Below are 20,088 nucleotides of genomic sequence, written 5' to 3' on the forward strand. Positions count from 1 at the left end.
GAAGCACTCTGGGAACTGATTTATTTGTTAAAAAAAAAAAAAAAAAGTACAGTGAGATCCACACAGGCCCCAGGAGGTTTCATACTAATTTATATTTTGTCAACTCAATCAGGGCCACGGTTGGCAAAAGGAATGGCTAGATACTCCAGCAGTCAGAGTTAAGGAATCCTGTTCCTACTTATATTTTAATGCTACATTGAAATTCTGGCTACCCCAAACCATGCTGGAACACTGCTAGGTAGACTCATACCTGCCTTAGGGGAAAATGACACTGACATTGGGCACATTCTTTGAATTTTTCTTGGAGATTGAAATGACTTAAAAAGTTGTGTGGTCACTGGGCTCTCTTACCAGAGGAAGAGTCAAATAGGATAGCAGATATTACCTGCTCTAATATGGGGAGACAGACCTTTATGCTGGATTCATCTATGGATGATTTAAGACCAAATAGTTAAGAGTTCAAGGAGACAGACAGGGTGGAATGCATCTCTATATGGGTGTGGTGAAGGAGACTGGGAAGATGGAAATGTAGGGACACATGAGGAAGGAGACAATGCACATGTTATCTTTAACCAGGGCAACTAGACTTCATTCCTGTAGGTATCATAAGTAGGCATGGAGTCCATGAAGCAGAACATTGCATGATCTCCCAGATCATTCTGAGGCACACCCAGATTGGGGGAGCACTGGAAAGGTATGAAACCTTACTTCCTTTCAGAGTAAAGTGGCTATCATAAACCTGAATCAACCTAATAGCTCCTTGATAATGAAGCCTATGTTTCCTTGTTATTTATGAACCCAATGGGTAATATTGATACTTACTGCTGCAAAAGTCCTGTTCCAAATTCTGGTAGATACGTTAATGAAATATTCTCCTTTCATGTGAAGGTCTTTCAGCCAGCAGGTGACATTACTACAGGAGGCAGTTCTGCAGTTCTTTCAGGTTGGAGTCAATAGCAAAAGAAAAGAGAGTGTTAATGCAGGTGTAAAAAAGAATAAATGCCAAAATTATACAAAGATAGATAAAACCCAGTGCTGGGAAGGATCTAGGGAAATAAACAATCTCATGAGTTATTAGTACTTGGAACTCTTCTTCAAGGGATTTTTTTTAACTAGGTCTCAAAATGTAAAAATTGCATACCCTTTGTGTCCAGCCATTTCCTATGTTTACAGATAGCCTCAGGAGATAAGAAAAAGTGTGTGGATTTAAAGTACACAAACCCTGTCTATTGTACCACTAGATCTGAGAGTAAAAACAATGACAATGACAACAACAACAACAACAACAAACCCAACTTGTTTATCAATAATGTACTAGCTAAGTAAATTACTGAACATAAACAAATTTTAGTATAATCTAGGCATTAATCCTAATAATGAAAATGAATTTCTTCGATTGTGAAATTTGGAAAGAATTGAAGTTTTTTAATTTGAAAGAATCAATGATTGTCAAGGTTTGAGAGAGAGGGAAGAATTCAGAGCCCAGAGGATTTTTTTTTTCTTTTTGGTAGTGAAACTTCTCTGTATGACACTATAATCATGAATACATGTCATTATACATCTGTCAAAATCCACACTATGGATTTTGACAATGCCAACAGTGAACCCTGATGTGGAATATGGATTTGGGATGATAATGATGAGTCAGTGTAGGTTCATTAATTGTAACAAATATACCACTTGGGTTCTGGATTTCAATGGTGGAGGAGGCCATGAGAATGTGGGGATGGGAAATACAGGAAAGTTCAGTAGATTTCAATCAGTTTTGCTGTGAATCTTAAACTACCTTAAAACATTTTAAAAAACAATTATAAGGGGTCTGGGAATGTGGCTGTGTGGTAGACCACTTGACGAGCATGCAGGAGGCCCTGGGCTCTATCCTCAGTACCACACACACACACACACACACACACACACATAAACAGTTATGACATATTGGTATATGTCAAAGGTCAAAAGGTAGCAATGCCATTTAAGTAACAACACACACAAATCTGTATGTGGTCCAGTGCTCATTAAGAGACAAAATTTCATTCTCCCTTATTTCCCATCCTTCACAAAATAAAACAACTGCAATAAAGAAAACCAGGAGAATTTCAATATTATTCAGACTGGAGAGATGTGGTTTGTTCAGGGCTTATTGTTCACTAATTGTTTGCTTATTTGAATGCTTAATATAAAGTCAAGCACCATGCTAGACTAATCTCTTTCCAAAAGATAAAGGCATAGGTTGGGAGCAGAAGATGAAGTTCTGAAAAACAAAGAGGGTAGCAAACTTAGAAGAAGCTCAATGAAAAATATCAGTGCCTATGTGGCAAGGGATCAAGGACACCACCTATAGAGGACACACCCAACTCTTGCAGCTCTTTGCAACTTTCCCAAAGTGAGCAGCACAGAGACACAATGGTCACAAGTGTCCTTTTGATGTCAGGAGCCCTGGACATGCATTCTGTAAGCAATGGCCTAATTAATAATTCCAGTAACCTCTCTTTGAGAATGTACTGTCTAAACCCCAACTCTCACATGCCACTGAAGGCAAAATGAGGACGGTCTAAGATATGAACTGGTGGAGAAGGCAGGTGCCGAGATGCCAGGCAAAGCAAACACTGAATCACTGCAGGAAACTCCACTGGGGCCCCTGTCCTCACCAACTCCTTCGTGTGCCAGAAACTTTCACTCTTGAAGGATACAGATGAAGAAGTCTGTCCTAGCTTCAGAGGATTTATTTCTGCTTTACAGCTGATGTCACCAGCCTACAAGGAAGAACACCAAATCAGATTTAGGAAGCAAAATGGTTGATGATGTTCCTTTCAACATGTTGGGACATCCTGCTGGGGAGGGTGGTTAGGCTCCTTGAAGCTGTGCTTACCTGGCCAGACTTCTGGTGGCCACTAAAGTAAAACCACAGTATCCAAATCCTCTGGGGGGAATTGATGAGGTGGTCTAGGTTCTTTTAGCCTGCTCTGGTTTAGAGGTGGTTTGCCCCCCAAAGTTCATATCATTAACTTGATCCCCAGGGTAGCAGGGTTCAGAGAGGACAGGACCTTTAGGAGTTGGGACCCAGCAGGAGGCCCTAAATGGGGTTGTGTCCTCAGAAGCAATTGTGGAACTCCAATCCCTGTCTAGTTCCCTGTTTGACAGTGTTCTCCCCACCCCTCTCTCTGCCTCCTAGCATTCACCACGAGGTTCTCGAACGATGCTGGTGTCATACCCTTGAGTCTCCAGAACCGTAGGTTCAATAAATCTCTTCTCTTTATAAAAGCTACCTAGCCTCAGGTATTTGGTTGTAGTACTGCCAAATGGGGTGATACGTAGGTCATAAGTGATGAGATAAATTTGGAATATAAATAGATTGCAAATGATTTAATTCAGGGTTCTTGTCTGTGGAACATTTTGGATTTTTATGTCCTATAGTCTCCCATGCACAGTGCAGGAAGAACAAAACTGTAAAACCAGCTAAGTGCCTGGACCAAAGAGAGCCAACGTCAAGGTGTTTTGCTATAGCAATGCGTCTTGGCCCAGGCTACACGGGACAACCACTGAGAAACTTTCAGACAAAAAAACACCAATGTTAGAGAGTTATCTTTATGAAATTAACTGCTAAGTAATTGGCCCCTGGGATACACAGAGGTTATTCTTTGTTTCTCATCTACAAAATGTCAGACAGCTGCCCAGAACTCCTGGGTTATTTCCATCTTAAAAGTGCACATTTTTATAGGCTACGTTGTGGTCCTTACCCGGTCTACGTGCACCCCAGTCAGGTACATCAGTGGATTCTTTTTTTTGGTGTACTGAGGGATATGAATGATTACAGATGCCATGCTCACTGGAGTACTTCCTGTTGTTACCTACATAGGGAAGAAAACACTCCTGTCACGACATGATTCATGGACACAAGGGAAATTATCAATAATCTCTGTGTTGATGTAGGACAACTATAATATAGTAAGCAACTGCAACAGAGTAGCAGAATTTCGGGTAAGGAAGCTCCTTATGCTACAGTTTTCTTATATGTGAAATAAAGATAATCAGAAACACCGTGGGCATTCGGTGGTATACCATCTGTTCTCATCGGTGGGGTTTCTGTTCTAGGTGGACAGTGCTTATGTCTTATTGGTTATATAATTTTTTTAAAAAAAATCTCTAGGAATAATAACAGTACCAATCTCATAATTATCTGGAAATTAAACATGGTAACGTGTATATTTAAAGCACTTAATACTGTGGCTGATACTCAGTACACTATGAATGCTATTTTATTTTTACTATGAACTGATTAAATTTCCTAAAAAACATGGCTACTGAATACCATCCATATTTTATAAATTCCAGTATCTGTATAACAAATCAAGATTCTTTTATAGATTGTTTTTGAAGTCAAAAAACTTGATAGTTGCAGCCATGTCATAGACTAGAAGGAAATGTACAAAAAATAAAACGATACTGACTCAGGATGGAAGATGGATGCTTTTCTACTTTCCAAAATTTCTCCCATGTAATAACATTATTATGAAAGCCATTTTTTTCACAACTTAATTTCTTTTCATAAGACTGATCATAGTCTTTAGAATATAATTGCCTGTTCATAGACATTAGAATTTAACTCAAAAATGTTTTTAGATACTACCAGGAATGACTGTACAAAACCCATACTTGTAAGCTTCTAAACCAGAAGTGGTCTCCAAGAATAAGCTGGCAACATCATTCTATTATGAGGATGTTTGCATATCAATATCAATATCAATAGGATATTATGAGTAATATCCTATTGATTTCCATTGAATATTTGCCTGGAAGATATATCATTATCTCTTACCCAGGACATATAACTAAACACAAAGACTTGTTGATATATCTGTTGTTTATCCCAGTAGCTCTCAAAGTATATAGGACCTGGACCAACAGCATCAGCATCACCTGGGAACTTGTCAAAAATACACATTTTTAGGCCACCCCAGACTTACTGACTCAGAAATTCTGGGAATGAAGCCTGTTTTAACAAGCCCTCCAGGTAAACCTAATGCATGCTCAAGTTTGAGAACCAGGGGGGTATTTCAACTTCATTTCCTTTTCTTCTCTTCCAAGACTCATCCCAGTCACCCCATGCCTTTTCCTGATTTACCAACCTTATGATAGGCTTACCAACCTTAAGAGAGAAGGTGAATTTTGGACCAATATCTTCAAAATTGTGCACGATAGAAGGAACATTCACATCTGAGTAAACTTCATAAAAATTTATGTTGGTGGATCTATTGAATAACATTTATAAAGTCAGTATTTTTAGTTTTGATACTGTCTTGAAGCATCATATTTAAATTTTTTTGTAGCTTATATTACAAGTAAAACAGTTTACTTTTAGTTACAAAAGCAGTAAAATGATTATTCCACCTTCAGATTGATTGCTTTTGCTTCCACATATGAGCTAGAACATGGGGACCTTGTCTTTCTATGTCTGACTGGAGGCTGGAAGATCTGAGGTGGGAGAGAATAGAAGGAGGCTGGATAAAGGGCACTAAAACATAGCAGAAAGAAGGAACAAGTTCTAGTGTTCTGCAGCACAGTGGGGTGCCTATTGTCTACAATGACTATTATATATTTTATGAATAACTAGAAGAAAGGAGATTAAAACCTCCAAAACTAATGATAAGGATGAAGAAATGATAATTAGCCTGACTTGATAAGTACACAAAGCATATGTGTATTGAAATGTCCTATACCCCATAAATACAGGTATAATTATTTCATGTCAATGAAAAATTGAAGGAAGTAGAAATGTCAATCACTCATGATTTTATCATTGCATATTGTATACATGTGTTGAATTATCACTCTGTACTCCATACATAACATACAATTACAATTATAATAAAATTTCTAAAGGTATTAATGATAATAAATGCTTATGATATTATGGTCCAATGTGTATTTCTAAGACTAAAACAAATTCTTTTTTTTTTAAAGTCTCTTCATTGTCTTTCTGCTGAGATTCTGTTACATGCTTATCACTTGTCAAGTTTCTAAAGTAAGTACAGTTTTACTTTAGAATGGATCCTTGAACTATTCTTAAGATAGCTGTTGACAGTTATGGTAATATATGTTAGTATCATCCTTGTTGATTGCATGAATGTATTTATAAGCCAGGGTTTTTTCATTTGGATGGCAGGAATACAGTAATGGGGGATTGGGTATTAGTTCCTGCATTATTCGTTACTGGGAGCCTATGAAACAGGACATAAATTTTCTTTATTAATTCTTCTTCCTATTCATCTCTAGTTTGAAGCCAACTCTAATGGTTCAGGTCTAAATTGGGGTGGATCAAATCAGTTTTCACCAGTAGTGGAATCACTTTCAAGATGGATGACCCAGAGATTTTATTAGACTAGACTAGAGGTATTGGACTGATCTTGATTTTTTTTTTTTTTTTTGCTTAGGATTGCCAACTAACAGCTGCAAGCACAGTGGAGTCTAGGTCAGAGCAAACACAGGGGAGCACTCAGACTGGAATGAAACTTGACATCTCCCATCTTCGTGCTTATTTCTGGGTCTCTAAGGCTGGCTTCCAGCCAGGGCAACTTCTTCAGGTTGCAGAATATGAAGGAGCAGGTGGCAGGAGAAACAGTCTGGAAAGCACTATGCAGATCCTCTCCCTTTGTTTCCAATGGATAGTTTATCTTAATTATAAGATGTTGATTCCATTTTCTAAAAAAAAAAAATGGACTGCATATTTTCTGAGGCAGATTTTTTTTTTTAAGTTTCTCTACTGAAACTTTGTCTTTCTCTTTTTTATGCCTTAGAAAACGCTTTTCCAAAAATCTCAGAAGGAAAATATGTCATAGGAAGATTTAAATAGATGTGGTATTTGTCAAGGTTATATATATGAGGGGAAACAATGATTGGTGAGCCTTACATGGAAAATGGGAAAAGTGACAAGGATTTGAAACAGAAAGGCTGGCTATGTGTGTATGGATTATTCTCTTTGCCTTTTTGAAGATGTTTGTGTGAGCTCCTAAATAGGGCCAATTTATAAATTGATTAATATGCTCAGCTTTTTGAATTTTAAAGAGATCTTACCCGTGCCCATTCGTTACTTGTTTTTCCTAAGTTACTTAATTGATTAATATATTTATAGTGGCATTTAGCTATGCTCAGAGGGATCTTGTTCCAAAAATAATTCTAATATCACTACCTATTTTCATCCATCATATTTATAAAATATAACTATATATTTAAACAGTATTAGAGTAGTTGCTATCTACTGGAATGTAGATAAACAAACTCTACCTAGGAGCTCTTCCAAATTACACCTGTGAGTCTCCTACAGAGTGCCATTGAGGAGAGAGGGAAGGTGTACTTCATATTTCATTGTATATCCTCCTGTAATATTTAGATTGTTCTAAAGACATTTAATGTTTTTATTTCTAGAAAACATGTGGAAAATTATTTGTGTGTTGTAGGATTAGGATCCACTTTAACTTTTGTTCTTTATAATTCTCCACATTAAGATTTTAGCTATACATTTATTGGGATGTATTGGAGTCCAAATCACCAACATAAAAATACATAGCTGTCAATTAGTAAAAGTGAAGTCCCATTTCAATGTTATATTTATTTCATGTTAAAATATCTGAAAAAAAATTGGCTATGGGTAGAATGGAATAACCAAAAGTCTTTATTAACAATAAGTATGTAGAAGAAAGAATCAATGTAGGTAAGAAGAACAATATTCAGACAACGTGCTAATACTGATCTCTGTGGCTACATTTGTCTTCAATATCTTATTTTAAGAACTGTGAGTCTTTGAAATTTGTTGTTATTGATTAATTCTTCAGGGATGGATGACTTGGACTGAATTTAGTCTCCACTCACGTGTATTCTCGATTCACTTGATACAGAAGCATTCTTTTCATCTTTGCTCATGCGTCTCAAGCTCCAGACAGGATGACATATTTTCCTTTTTGTTTTTGCTTGGTGATTTATTAGAGAATCTGCATATTCCATGCTTTTAGGGGCTAGGGTGATGAGCTAGAGAAACTGTTGTCACTGGACTTCTTGGGGAAACACTGCCTCGTGTTTTCCCTGGGTCACTGATCTGTGCTTCACTGGGCAGGGAAGTCTGATTGCAGGCTTAGAGGTGGGCATCCCTCTGGCTCATGCCCCTAAAACACTGACCTCAGATGGTCTGTTCCATGAACCAGACTCACTTCTGAGTGAGTTAAAGTGTTGTCAACCTATTTTTACCTGTGAGATTTGTATGTTACTCACTTTCAAAGACAGCTGTTCCTCTGAACAATTCAAGATAGTTATAACTTTTAACCACTGCTCTCAAGTTTACTTGCTTTGGGAAGGCAAGAAAAGGAACAAAAGCATTTCTTCATGAATGACTTCCTTTGGAAAATCCCTCATTTCCTCCTGGTTGGAAGAAAACCCTAATCTCTTTTGTCAGGAATTTTCCACTCATGGGCTGGGGATATAGCTCAGTTGGTAGAGTGTTTGCCTCGCATGCGCAAGGCCCCTGGGTTCAATCCCCTACACCACCACAAAAAAAAAAAAAAAAAAAAAAAAAAAGGAATTTTCCACTCAGAAGCTGGACTTGGCCGAGTTTCCATTTCTGAATTTGTTGTGACTTCCCAAGTGCAAAGCATAGGTTTGGGGGCTTCAGTGTTCAGAAGCGGAGATGTGACTTGACTTCTCGTGAGCAAATTAGGAAGTAGGCAGTGAGAAGAAACTTCTGGCAGCTCTCAGAGCCCTTAAGAGCCTGTTTCAATACCTTGGTAAGGTTTGTACTCCCTCTGAGGGCCTGCAGGGGAGTTTCTCTATGGCATGTGGCAAAAGCTTTGTCCTCTGCCTTCCTGTGCTGCTCTAAGTCAGTAAACTCAAAGAATCACTTGAAGTTTTCCTAGGCACCAATTTGTCTATGGACCTCTCTTTTAGTTGATGAGGGGGGAACTAAGTCTCATAACTAATTCTTTAGTTAAGACTGAGCATACAGATAGCTTCTCCAGTCATGAGCCAAGTGTGTTAAAAACCAGGGGGTGCCAATGGCAACAGGCTATCCACCCATATACTCTTACATACCTGGTTAAGTGAATTTCAGCATCATACAGGAGAGGAATTTTGAGGTTGACTGAGTTATCTGCATTGTTTGCTTCCTGGCTTTCACTATCGGAACAAACATGAAGAAATCACTCAAAGAGAACTATCCTAAAAACCATTCATCTTCAATTCATGATGTTTTACCTTAAGGCTTGGAAACTTATAGATGCCTGATTCCGAAGGTTTTGAAGGTCAAAGTCGAAGTTAATAGTAAAAGTTACCTATACACAAAATTAAAATTGATCAATCTATGATGCTTTATACACAGGAAAAAATGTTCCTCATAAAGTAAACTCATTCTAGTTTGATTCTGAATTTTATACACCTTAAGCTTTTACATTTGTAGAATATTTTTAGTTGACCTTGCTTTAATCTGCTTACTTTAGAATTGGGAGAGCTTAAATTTCAACTGACATAGAAGTTATCCAGCCTCATATATTTGTCTGAATTGCAAATCTTTGGGCAAACATGAAACTTGTTTATAAACACCAGGTAATCTCTGTGACTCTGACTTCAATACTTTGACCTATATTGATCAACATATTCAGACAAAAAGCACTTTTGATATAGTGTGTGTACTTTTACATGTAGAAAAATCCCTAATTTATTAATAATTTAAAGAAAAAAATTCAGCTATTAAGAAACTTTTCTAAGCATGAAGCCTGGTTATTTTGTGATGCTTATCAAATGATAATATCTAATAAAGAAGATGTTATGTTGGTGAATTGACATGAATGCTGAGGTGTGCCTGGAATGAATTTGAGGATGACACGCAAGTTGTACCTGTTGTTCCCTTTTCAAAGCAGGGTAGCCCACATCACAGGAAAGAAACTTCTGAGATGAATCAACTTCACATGTTACTTCTGTACCATCAGCCTGAACAAGACCAGGTGAATAACAACAATCAATTACTTGATAATGTGTGTATGTGTACATACATATTGAAAAATGTACAGGTATATTTTAGCAGTAAGATTGGTTTACATTCATACAGATTATTGTCTCTAAAGACTTGAAAATCTTGTACTGTGAAATTAACTAATATACTATTTTTACTACTAACTCTAAAGATATATATGGACAAAGCAAAGAATAGATTAAAAGTTGGATTTTCCCTCTAAGAAGGAAATCAGTTATTATATTTTGGAAGCACAAAAGGATTTAATCCAATATTCAGAAATCTTTAGTCATACCATTCTCTTAATATTTTTGAAATTTATATTTTCAAGAGAAAAATATTTATGTTATTATTTATCCATGTTTTTAATCAATCAAATATTCTTTTTTAATTTTCCTCATTTCATTTTGTTTTTAAAGTAAAATGTTGCTATTTGGCACAGAACATTAAATGCTAAGGTCAGAATAAGCTAAGAACTCTAAATCTATTGTGAGTTCACATTAACTTTAAATTGGATGAACCATTTTTTGAACCTTTAATCAAGTAGCTCCCTCAGAAAACAGCTTTTCCTTCTTTGCTTTACATGGCTTAAGGGCAGAGGAGGGACCAAGGGGCCCTCATGGTCAAGGCAGTCCTGGTTTAGTGATCAGGTCCACTTGATTGCCTGGCTTTGCTGGAATGCATCATCTTGGCAGCAACAAGACCTGGGGTTGCAAAGCCCTGGCTAAGCCAAGCGTCTCAGATGCCTCACAGCAAGTGCAGGACATCTGTGCAGGACCACAGCAATCTCATCACACAGATGGCTCGGGAAGAGTTACAGGAGTGTCTGGCTACTGTTGCCAAGTATCAGGGTAAAGGAAAAAGTGACCGGAGCTGCAAAGCAGAATTGGCTCTAGATATAGAGCCAGACAGCTCTCCTGTGGCTTAACCAGTTAGAAGCCACAGTTCAGGACTGATCACGCCCAGGGGAACAGGGCTTCTTTAGACTATTTAGAGGATGCGGGAGGTTTGAGTATAAGGAAGACAGTTAAAGCAAGTGCGAAACACAGTGCTCAGGGTGTTCTCACATACCGGCATGGAGAATGAAGCAAAAAACAAGTTTTCTGAAAAATTAGCAACAATTCCAGTGTTGTAGGCACTTTCCTTTTTGTTTTTCAGTGTTACTGAAAATGTTAATCTTTTATTTTGATTGTTGACAATAAAGGGTTGTTCTCTATTAAAAGTCAAGAAAAAGAAAAAGAAAAAAGGCATTAAAAATAAAAAAGACAAATATTCATAAACTTCATATATTTAAGAAATAAACTATTTGGAAAGTGAGAAAATTGCTTAATAAGAATAAATTATCTTCACATAAAAATGCTACTATGCATAAGTAAATGCTACGAGACTTTTTTCTTTGTTGCTTTTAATTACATGGCAGGGACAACTATCTCAATACCAACAATTTTGTATTTCTTATGCTCTATTCTTTTGTGAATGATAGAAATTATAATTTAGTCTTTACTAGTGTGAATTTTTTTTTGGTAAAAAATAGCAACCTCTATAAACATTGATTTGAATGAAACAATCAACTGCATCTTTCATTTACACATTTTATACTGAGCTTTAAAATAGAACATACTGAACAGCTGGTAGTTGTTGGACATCTAGAACCAGGTCAGAGATGCAAAGTCCATCGTCACCACAATCTTTATAGAAAGGGATCTGAAAAAAAGATATATATATATATATATATATGTATATCTATGTTTGTGTGTGTGTGTGTGTGTGTATATATATATATATATATATATATATATATATATATATAACTTGAAGCATTTTTTTTTTTAGAAAATTAAGACATTAAGACTTTGTCCTGGGTATTTTTAAACACTACTGCAGTGACTGTGAACCTTTGTTAGCCAATGTCAATGGAGAAAGGGCATGTGGCACTTACACTGAAGACCTTGACTGTGTCAGAATAGGCTTCCAGGGCAGGGCTAGTGCCAGCATTTTCTAGACTGATGTCCACACGCAGATCCAAAGAATTTACAACATCAGAGGGTTTCTAACACAGAACACACACACACCACAGAGTCAGCATGTTAAGGCACAGCAGGCTTTAAAACAAGAAAATGACTTCAAATGTGTTTACGATTAAGAATCAGCACTCGATTATTAAGCATATGCTTGTTTTGAATGATCAGGTTCTGCTTCCTCTTTTCCATCCTACTTCTGCTGTCAGCCTCCATAGTACTAAGAAACCTAAAGATTCTTGATTACAGTAAAAATATAAAGAAGCAATTCTTAGTTGAATTCATCAATAATCTCATTATATATGCATAAGCCATTATAACATGACAATCTTCCAATGACTTCTAAATCAGTACCTTGCTTTTGAGCTGATGTCTATGTCCTTCTCATTCTTATTTTCAAGACTAAAGAGTCCCCAGGTGTCCAGATCAAACCTCTGGAAGGGCTTATCATGACCCAGCTCATGGATGGCTATTAAGGAGGGGGCAAGAAAACTTCCTTCCTTGGTCAGAATCTAAGCCTTCTCTACAAAACCAGATAAAGATTCCTATGCCCAAAGTCAAGCTCTTTAGCCTCTGGCCTGAGCTGACTTTTAGAAACTCTGTTGCTCCTTGTACATGAAGGTGATGCACATGTCACTCAATACTTATTAAAGTCAGCCTCGTACACACACTCTGCTCTGCCTCTGTATGCAGAATAGAGGATTTGCAGCATTACAGGAGGGTTGGGTCCCTTCCAGTTTTGAGGCTTCTTGTCTGATGAAACATGTAAAATGCCAAAACAGTTGCAAAACTCATCTAGCAATCCTTTTACAAATCTTTTCCAGTTCTTGTCAAGAAAGAATTATGTATATACAAATGAAAACACTCCTAAAAATCTAATTTCCCTTCTCCTCAGGCACAGTATGTTCATTATCTTAAGTGCATTTCACCAGCAGGACTTATTCTCAAGTCTTTGAGTCCTTCTGGGATCCTGATACGAGGACAGCTTGACTCTGAGCTTCCTCAGTCGGCAGCAGGCTTGGTATATCGGGTGGTCTCATGTGGTATTGATGTCAAATAGGAAATAGGATTTTTTTTTTTCTTCAAGAAAAACAGCTTGGCTGTCTTTATCTCCCCACAATGGATTACATGTATAATCTGAGTCACTAGTCGACACCAGACAGGAGAGAATGGAAGTCAGCTTTTGTTTCCTTTAAAGAATCTGTATAATTAGGATTTCAACAGCAACAACAAAATCCAGGCCTTCACAGACAAGAAACTTTAAAATGAAATAATAACTTAAACAAGTTGACTGCACTTCATTCATCTAACCATGAAGTTGATGTCTTTCCAAATCTCATGCTTGGCTTTTCTTGAAGTGTGATCTCTATACCATCCATCCACATTGGGAATAGCTGGCATGTCCCTTAAATCGGCATAATCTTTGCCCCTTCAAACCCAATTTATGGTGTTGGGAACCCAGAATGTGGATTTAATATGAGTTTCCTTGACAATTCTTAGGTGCCTTAACCTCTGAGAACTGTGTTTAGGATAGAATACTTAAGCAGTTCTTTTTAAAGTGGTTTCCTGAGTCAATCACGCTTTCAAATATCATTATGTAGTTGCTAAGGGGAGATATTTCATAAAACATATAAAATAAATTTCCTCTTGGAAATTTTCTCCTGAGAAGCATTTTTCCTACCTGGGAGTTTTTCAAGAACCCTGAGAACTATATTAATTATGGCACAAGATTAGAACATGTAATCTTTAACTTACCATCGTTCTCCTATCAATAGTGGAAACACGATTAGAATTGGAATTTCAGTAGTTTAAAATGAATAAAATTTTCCCCAATGGGAAAATATGAAAATAAAATTTTTTGTCCACTGTAAATTTGCAATATTGAACATTAAAGAAAGTACTGTCTTTGATTTCTTTAAGAATCTTATTTTTAACCCTTTTAGTAATAATCCCAAATAAAATTTAATGCCACTAATTTATATAATAATAAAAGGTGACCATAAGTATAAAGATAAAGGAAATATGCTTCATGTTCATAGAATTAGACAAGAAAGGAAATAATTAGGAAGGCAAGCATTTTCTAACACAAATTTCCATTTTAGAACTTTTGTGACCATGAGGCCTCACCTGTATAAGAATGATGTACTCAGAGCAACTCTGTGCTTGATTTACTACCATATTCTTCTGCAAGCACCTTTCATTATTTTCTTTAAATAAACCTCTGGAGGTTACTCTGGATGAATATCTATCTGCATCAAGTGTGATGTTATACATAATAGCTGTGATAAAAATCATAAAGAAATGTTATTACAAATAAACTTCTAAGGAAAAAAAGTCTTACATTGTTTTTTCATATAACACAAAGTCTCTCTAAGTTCCAGAAAATAAAGAAATAGTCTTTACACTGGTAGATTATGAACTAAGGGTAGCACAATATGATTTTTTAATTCTAGCTCTGATAACTGACTTTGGATACAAAGAAATGTTATTCAGACAAATGTGGCTGCGAGCTGCGGAAAGAACATTGGACTTGCTACTGGGAAATCTACAGATAAACCTGGTCCGATTACTCACTGCCTCCTGCCTCAGCTTCCTTCTCCTTGACGTGGAGACAGGGAAAACAAAGGGACAGTTATTGAATGCCTACAGTTAAACACATTCTCATGTTACCTTATACAAGCTTTACAATAAATCTGGGAAGTGGATATTGTTATTTTAGTTTTGAGATAATGATATAAAATCAGTGAGATAAAATAATTCACTTACGTTTACACAGCTAAGACTTGGTAAGAAATAACACTTGGATATTTTTGAAATAAATTCTGTGGTCTTTCTGTTTCTCTGCCATTTTAAGGGACAAATGTCCCCTTAAGGACTAACTAAGGTCCTCTGGAAGAATGCGTACATTGCCAGCATGTTCTACAATCTTCCATGGGGAAAGACATGCCACACTGCCACAATCAGGTTCAAGTCAGACTTGGTTTAAATTCTAATTCCATAGTCTGTGCTCTGTCACTTTGGGCAACTTAATCTCTTTGAACCTCTGCTTCTTCAGCTATCAAATAAAGATAATCATATCATCTCAGTGAATTAAAAATGAAAAAAAAACACTGTGTAAGAAAATTGATGATAGTACCAAGTGTCTAAACTATCAGAACTATTACTTTCAACTAAAGTCCACTGTTGAAAATTTAGAGTGAATATCTCACGCTATTCATAGATTATCAACTATTTTATTTGGGTTTACTCTATCAGATTTTATTTCTTTCAGTATTTTATGCATTATTGTCAATAGATACTTTAAAAGACACATAAAGATTTAATGCTTTGAATATACTTCGTAAAGCATTAAATCTTTATGTGTCTTTTAAAGTATCTATTGACAATACTGTATAATTTTTTCTTGCTCTAATTACTTAATGAGATAAAAATATGGCTAAAACACACACACACAAAATTAACTAAAAATAAGCAGTGAAAATTAAAAAAAATAATTGTGGGTGGCTGGGGATGTGGCTCAGTGGTAGAGCACTTGCCTAGCACATGTGAGGCACTGGATTCAATCTTCAGCTCCACAATAAATAAATAAATAAAATAAAGGTATTGTGTCCATCTACAACAAAAGATTTATATTAAAAAAAAGAATGGTAGGGAGGTCACTGTAGTTAGGACAAAGTTTGTACATGTTTTAATACTTTTAATTTTTTAAAGCAAATGGGTGAAACTGATATACAGTCTCATACTGGAACATGTGCCCAATGTAATAAATAATATAAACCATATGCTTTATAATTCACTTTCCACAATTAAGAGGATGGGATTCTTGCCTTATACACTATTATTGACAAGCAATTAAGTGAGAGACGATGATGACTGGCTTATCAGTGTGAACCTGGGGAATCCAGGTGAAAGATTCAAAGGAAATGGTGAATGACAGCATGAAAGCCAGGGACCCTCAGCAGCCAATCAATGGCCCAGGAAATTTTCGGACAGTGGAATTTTTTATGTGAAGCAATAGAAAAGATGAAATATGGTCAAAATATGGTCAAAATGTGGAAGATGCTTGAGACACATTTTTGCTTTAGGCATGAAAGATGAGCAGTCAGGTATTCCTGCTAACTAACATATCTTCCAATTTAATGTTTTAGGCAGAATAGTAACAATGTTCATAGAGTAGTGATTTGTGATATGATTATCATGGCTACTCAGATGGACGTGTGCTCCAAGGCAGGTCTGTGAGCTTATGCAGCTCAAAGTCGGGTCAATGTTTGAACACCTGAAAAGAAAACTTCCAGATGGATATGAAGTCTTGCATAGTTTGTCATATTACACAAAAGTCTAAGTTCCAGAAAATAAAGAAATAGTCTTTACACTGGTAGATTATGAACTAAGGGTAGTGAAAGTTGTGCCAGATATGAATCTAATGTTGGCTTTGTGTTCTGGCCTTATTTATTTCTTGGTTTATATTATGGCAAACAACCTGACTGATTATTTTCAGACTTTAAGCTAGTTTATTTGTTGTCCACTTAATTAAATATCTGTAGGAATTACAGGTTCTGAAGTGTAGAGCCAGAATCTGATGGAAGGGGGTTTAGAACCCATGAAATAGCAGGGTGGTTTTAAGTGTTAAGTTGCATGCTGTCTACAGAAGGTGCTGAGATAAAAGTTGGAGGTGAGGTGGAGTGGTTAGAAAAGGTGTCAAAGAGGATCCTGGACCTTAGCCAGGACTAGAAAGATGACATGGCCAACTGAGGGGACAGAGGATGACAATTCCTGCTGACACTTGCCTATGGTGCTTTTCTTATTTTCTGCTATTTGGTGAAACACACGCAGACCTTGACTTGCTTCTCTGGATTGTTTAGAAAACTTAAAACAGTAGGCACAGATTCCATGCTTCCTTTCATTATTCAGTGATTTAATTATTCAAGAATAGGAATAGCATTCCATGTTTCACTGCATATATTGCATCTAGAACAGGGCATAGCCAACAAGTGGCACCCTCATTTAAAACTACCAGTCCAGTGAAATCTGTGTGTGCCTGCAGATTTAATTAAGAGAATTGTGGGTAAGAGAAACTCAAAGGACAGAGTTGAGAGAACCCATAATTTTGCTATGAGATTACAACATTCTGTAGCAGAATGTCACCTTCCAAAGATGAGGAAGGAAGAGCTAAACAAACATTCTATGCCTAATGAACCATTCTTAAGTACCTCAAATGGGTGGCAATTTAAGTGTCTGCAAGTAAAGATGCTTCTTTCTTTTTGCCTACAAATCAAAGCATAGCTTACAGACTAAAACCATAAATAAACCTATCTCTGTACAGGTAATTTCAGGTCTACTCACCCACTTGATTGTTTTGCCTAGTAGGTCTAAACTTTGCACTGAAGCAGAGTTTGAGGATTATCTGAGTATTCTTGTTGAATAAAGTGATTTTTTCTGGTGTGAATGTAGCTTTCACAGCCACATCAGCAATACTCTGTGACCTGAAAGATACAAATGGAAACAGACATTATTACCAAGCATACATATCATGAGCTTTACACAGAGAACCCAGTACGAGCATCATTTATTTTTTCTACCTTGCATCTGAACACTTCTGCAGTATTTTCCATTTGAAAGCTCTAAGGTGGGACAATGACTTTTTGATTGTGACTTCATCATCAGCACAACACACATACATTTGTTTTTAAATTCAATGAATAGCTGCATGAGCACAGGATAGAAGTCTGCAACCTCTTTGCAAGCCAAGTCATGGTTTTGGTTTTCATCAGCTAGAAGTAGTGACATTCACCCTTCTCACAATGGTAGGGGAGAAAGAAGGTGAGCAGGTAGAGATGGCAGGGCTGAGGAATGTGGTCATGGCTACTTCCTTACTGCCTCAGAGTTTAGCAGCAATTCTTTGAAATGTGGCATATGGCCATGAGGGTAGCAACTAGCTAAGTGTAAAAAAAAAAAAAAAAAAAAAAAAAAGGCTGTAGAGTCACCTCAAGCAGATCGCTGTAACCTTATGACCTGGATAAAGACTTTCTGATATCTTGCACTGATCTGATTTGCTCCTTACAACACTCCTATGAAATAGGTAGGACAAATATTATTTTCATTTTAGCAAAGGAAATGTCTGAGACACAAGACATTTGAGGACTTACCAGTTTACTTGATACAAGTTAGCTAGTGAGAAGTTGGAACCCACAGTCTCCTAATTTCCCTACAGTGGAATTTACACTTGATCACAGTGACCTGTGGTGTTTACCCTCAATTATTTACAAAGTAAGTTCACTGTTTTTTTTTTTAAAGTATCACAAGAAGACATATAAAACATTTCCTTTTAATATTAGGTACCACCTGAAGGACTCCAGTTAATGGAAAAATAATTTCAATAGTTAATGTCTATTAGGCCTCCTAATGAATAGTCATAAAACATCTAATTAAAAAAAGGCAACTTATCCTCAAGTTTATAAGATCTGAAATGCTTAAGTGGCTGTTTTCTTTAAGGCAATCTTTAAGAGAAAACAAGTATTTATTTCAATACAAATGTCACTGATTTACATATTTTGTAAGTTTATTTAAAAAAAATATTCTTAGGAGTTAAGCAGAAAGAACAGTCCTGAAAACTTACAGAATGTGACCACAAAATGATCTTAACCTAGCTTGACTCTTATCTCCATATATTCATTGACTAGTATATCTTGATATTTTTTAAGAATCAAAATTGTATTCAGTAAGGAAAAGTTTGACTATCACTAAATATATTTTAAAAAGTGACATAGTATAGTGAATATATAGCCTACCAAGTATAAATTATAAAGCCTACCAGGATGTGTAGAGGGTGATGTTCACTGAGAGATTTCTTATTAAACCACTTAAAACTCAGCCATATAATTATATCACACCTTGCATTTACTCTTGGCATGCTACTTATAAACAACCTTAACAAATTTTATTTTGGAAATATATTTTCTTATCTTTCTGTCTCAAATATTATCCTTGATTTTATTTCTACCACATAACAATTTCATTCTACAATAAAAGAAATGCACTTATTCTTTAAAGAACAACTGAGTTTTGCAAAAAGTATCATTAAATTTAAAAATATCAATGATTAATATTTTTGTGTTCTTGATATTCATTCAAAGCACATTTTTTTAAAAGAGATGAATGAATGGGGACTCTTGAATAATCAATTTCTTTATAATTCCAATCCTGCACAAGTCCATGCACTTATTTTTGACCTTGAATCACAAGGCCTTTGAATGTGATTCTTGTTCCCCCTCACCTTCAACTCCTAAGGACGTCAATGAGAGGTCAGCTAAGCCTAAACTGTGGCTTCCTTTGTATGCCTAACAATTTTAAAATACACCTATTAATCACACATGAGAAGTTTCACTTTATTTGTGTGTTCTGAACATTCAGTATTTTCAATGTGTTCATGAGACTTTCTTGCTATAAGCTGAGATAAGGCTGTTAACAGAAAGGTAAAATATCAGGGTGTCCAACAGCTTTGTTTTTTTTTCTATGCACTGTTTGGTTTTACAATGTAGAGAAAAAAAAACTTGATGCTAATGTGGAGCAAATATATATTTGCTCCCAGGAAAAATATCATCCTCTTCTATGCAAATTCCCCAGAATCTTACATAATGCACATGGCGTTTCTCCATTCCAGCAAAGCAGCTCATGTTCAGTGAGCTCGTTTGCATCTGGCACTTACTGACTCACCAGAGTTGAACCACTTGTCCAAAAGCACCGATGGACACATCAGTGATGGAATCCCCATTTAAGTCTCCATAGCCATCCAAGGATCTCCCAAAGAACTGGAGATGGCTCCTAAAGGCTCCATCAGATCCCAAGATTTTCTGTAAAAGCAAGTTTGATATGAAATGACACCGCACAACAGTGGAGCCGGAAAAATGGCAGCCTCTGTCCTCTAATGCCCCATGTTGTCATTTTCCAGGTTATCTTTATTCTCCACAAAATTCCGCTGTTTTTTCAATCACTTCTTATTTGCCTGTGTACCACTTTTGCACCCACATTTCCATTAATAAAACAGCATGCATCTACAATATAAAACCACAAACCAACACA

At 36.3% G+C, this 20,088-nt stretch overlaps 1 protein-coding gene across 1 annotated transcript in view; it reads right to left on the reverse strand.

The window, feature by feature from the left end:
* Itga2 (integrin subunit alpha 2) overlaps positions 1–20,088 on the reverse strand; it is a 100,829-nt gene that overhangs the window by 9,612 nt on the left and 71,129 nt on the right. The window contains exons 15-27 of the mRNA XM_005319646.4: positions 19,723–19,859; positions 17,353–17,492; positions 14,137–14,288; positions 11,931–12,041; positions 11,613–11,695; positions 11,063–11,204; positions 9,877–9,969; positions 9,238–9,314; positions 9,076–9,159; positions 5,147–5,249; positions 3,738–3,848; positions 2,649–2,753; positions 823–936 (exon numbers count right to left, since the gene is read on the reverse strand). Of these exons, the coding sequence (XP_005319703.2) occupies positions 823–936; positions 2,649–2,753; positions 3,738–3,848; positions 5,147–5,249; positions 9,076–9,159; positions 9,238–9,314; positions 9,877–9,969; positions 11,063–11,204; positions 11,613–11,695; positions 11,931–12,041; positions 14,137–14,288; positions 17,353–17,492; positions 19,723–19,859 (1,452 nt within the window). The remainder of the gene's footprint in view (positions 1–822; positions 937–2,648; positions 2,754–3,737; positions 3,849–5,146; positions 5,250–9,075; positions 9,160–9,237; positions 9,315–9,876; positions 9,970–11,062; positions 11,205–11,612; positions 11,696–11,930; positions 12,042–14,136; positions 14,289–17,352; positions 17,493–19,722; positions 19,860–20,088) is intronic.

The sequence above is a fragment of the Ictidomys tridecemlineatus genome, chromosome 1 (assembly GCF_052094955.1).
Source record: "Ictidomys tridecemlineatus isolate mIctTri1 chromosome 1, mIctTri1.hap1, whole genome shotgun sequence".
NCBI classification, from domain to species: domain Eukaryota; kingdom Metazoa; phylum Chordata; class Mammalia; order Rodentia; family Sciuridae; genus Ictidomys; species Ictidomys tridecemlineatus.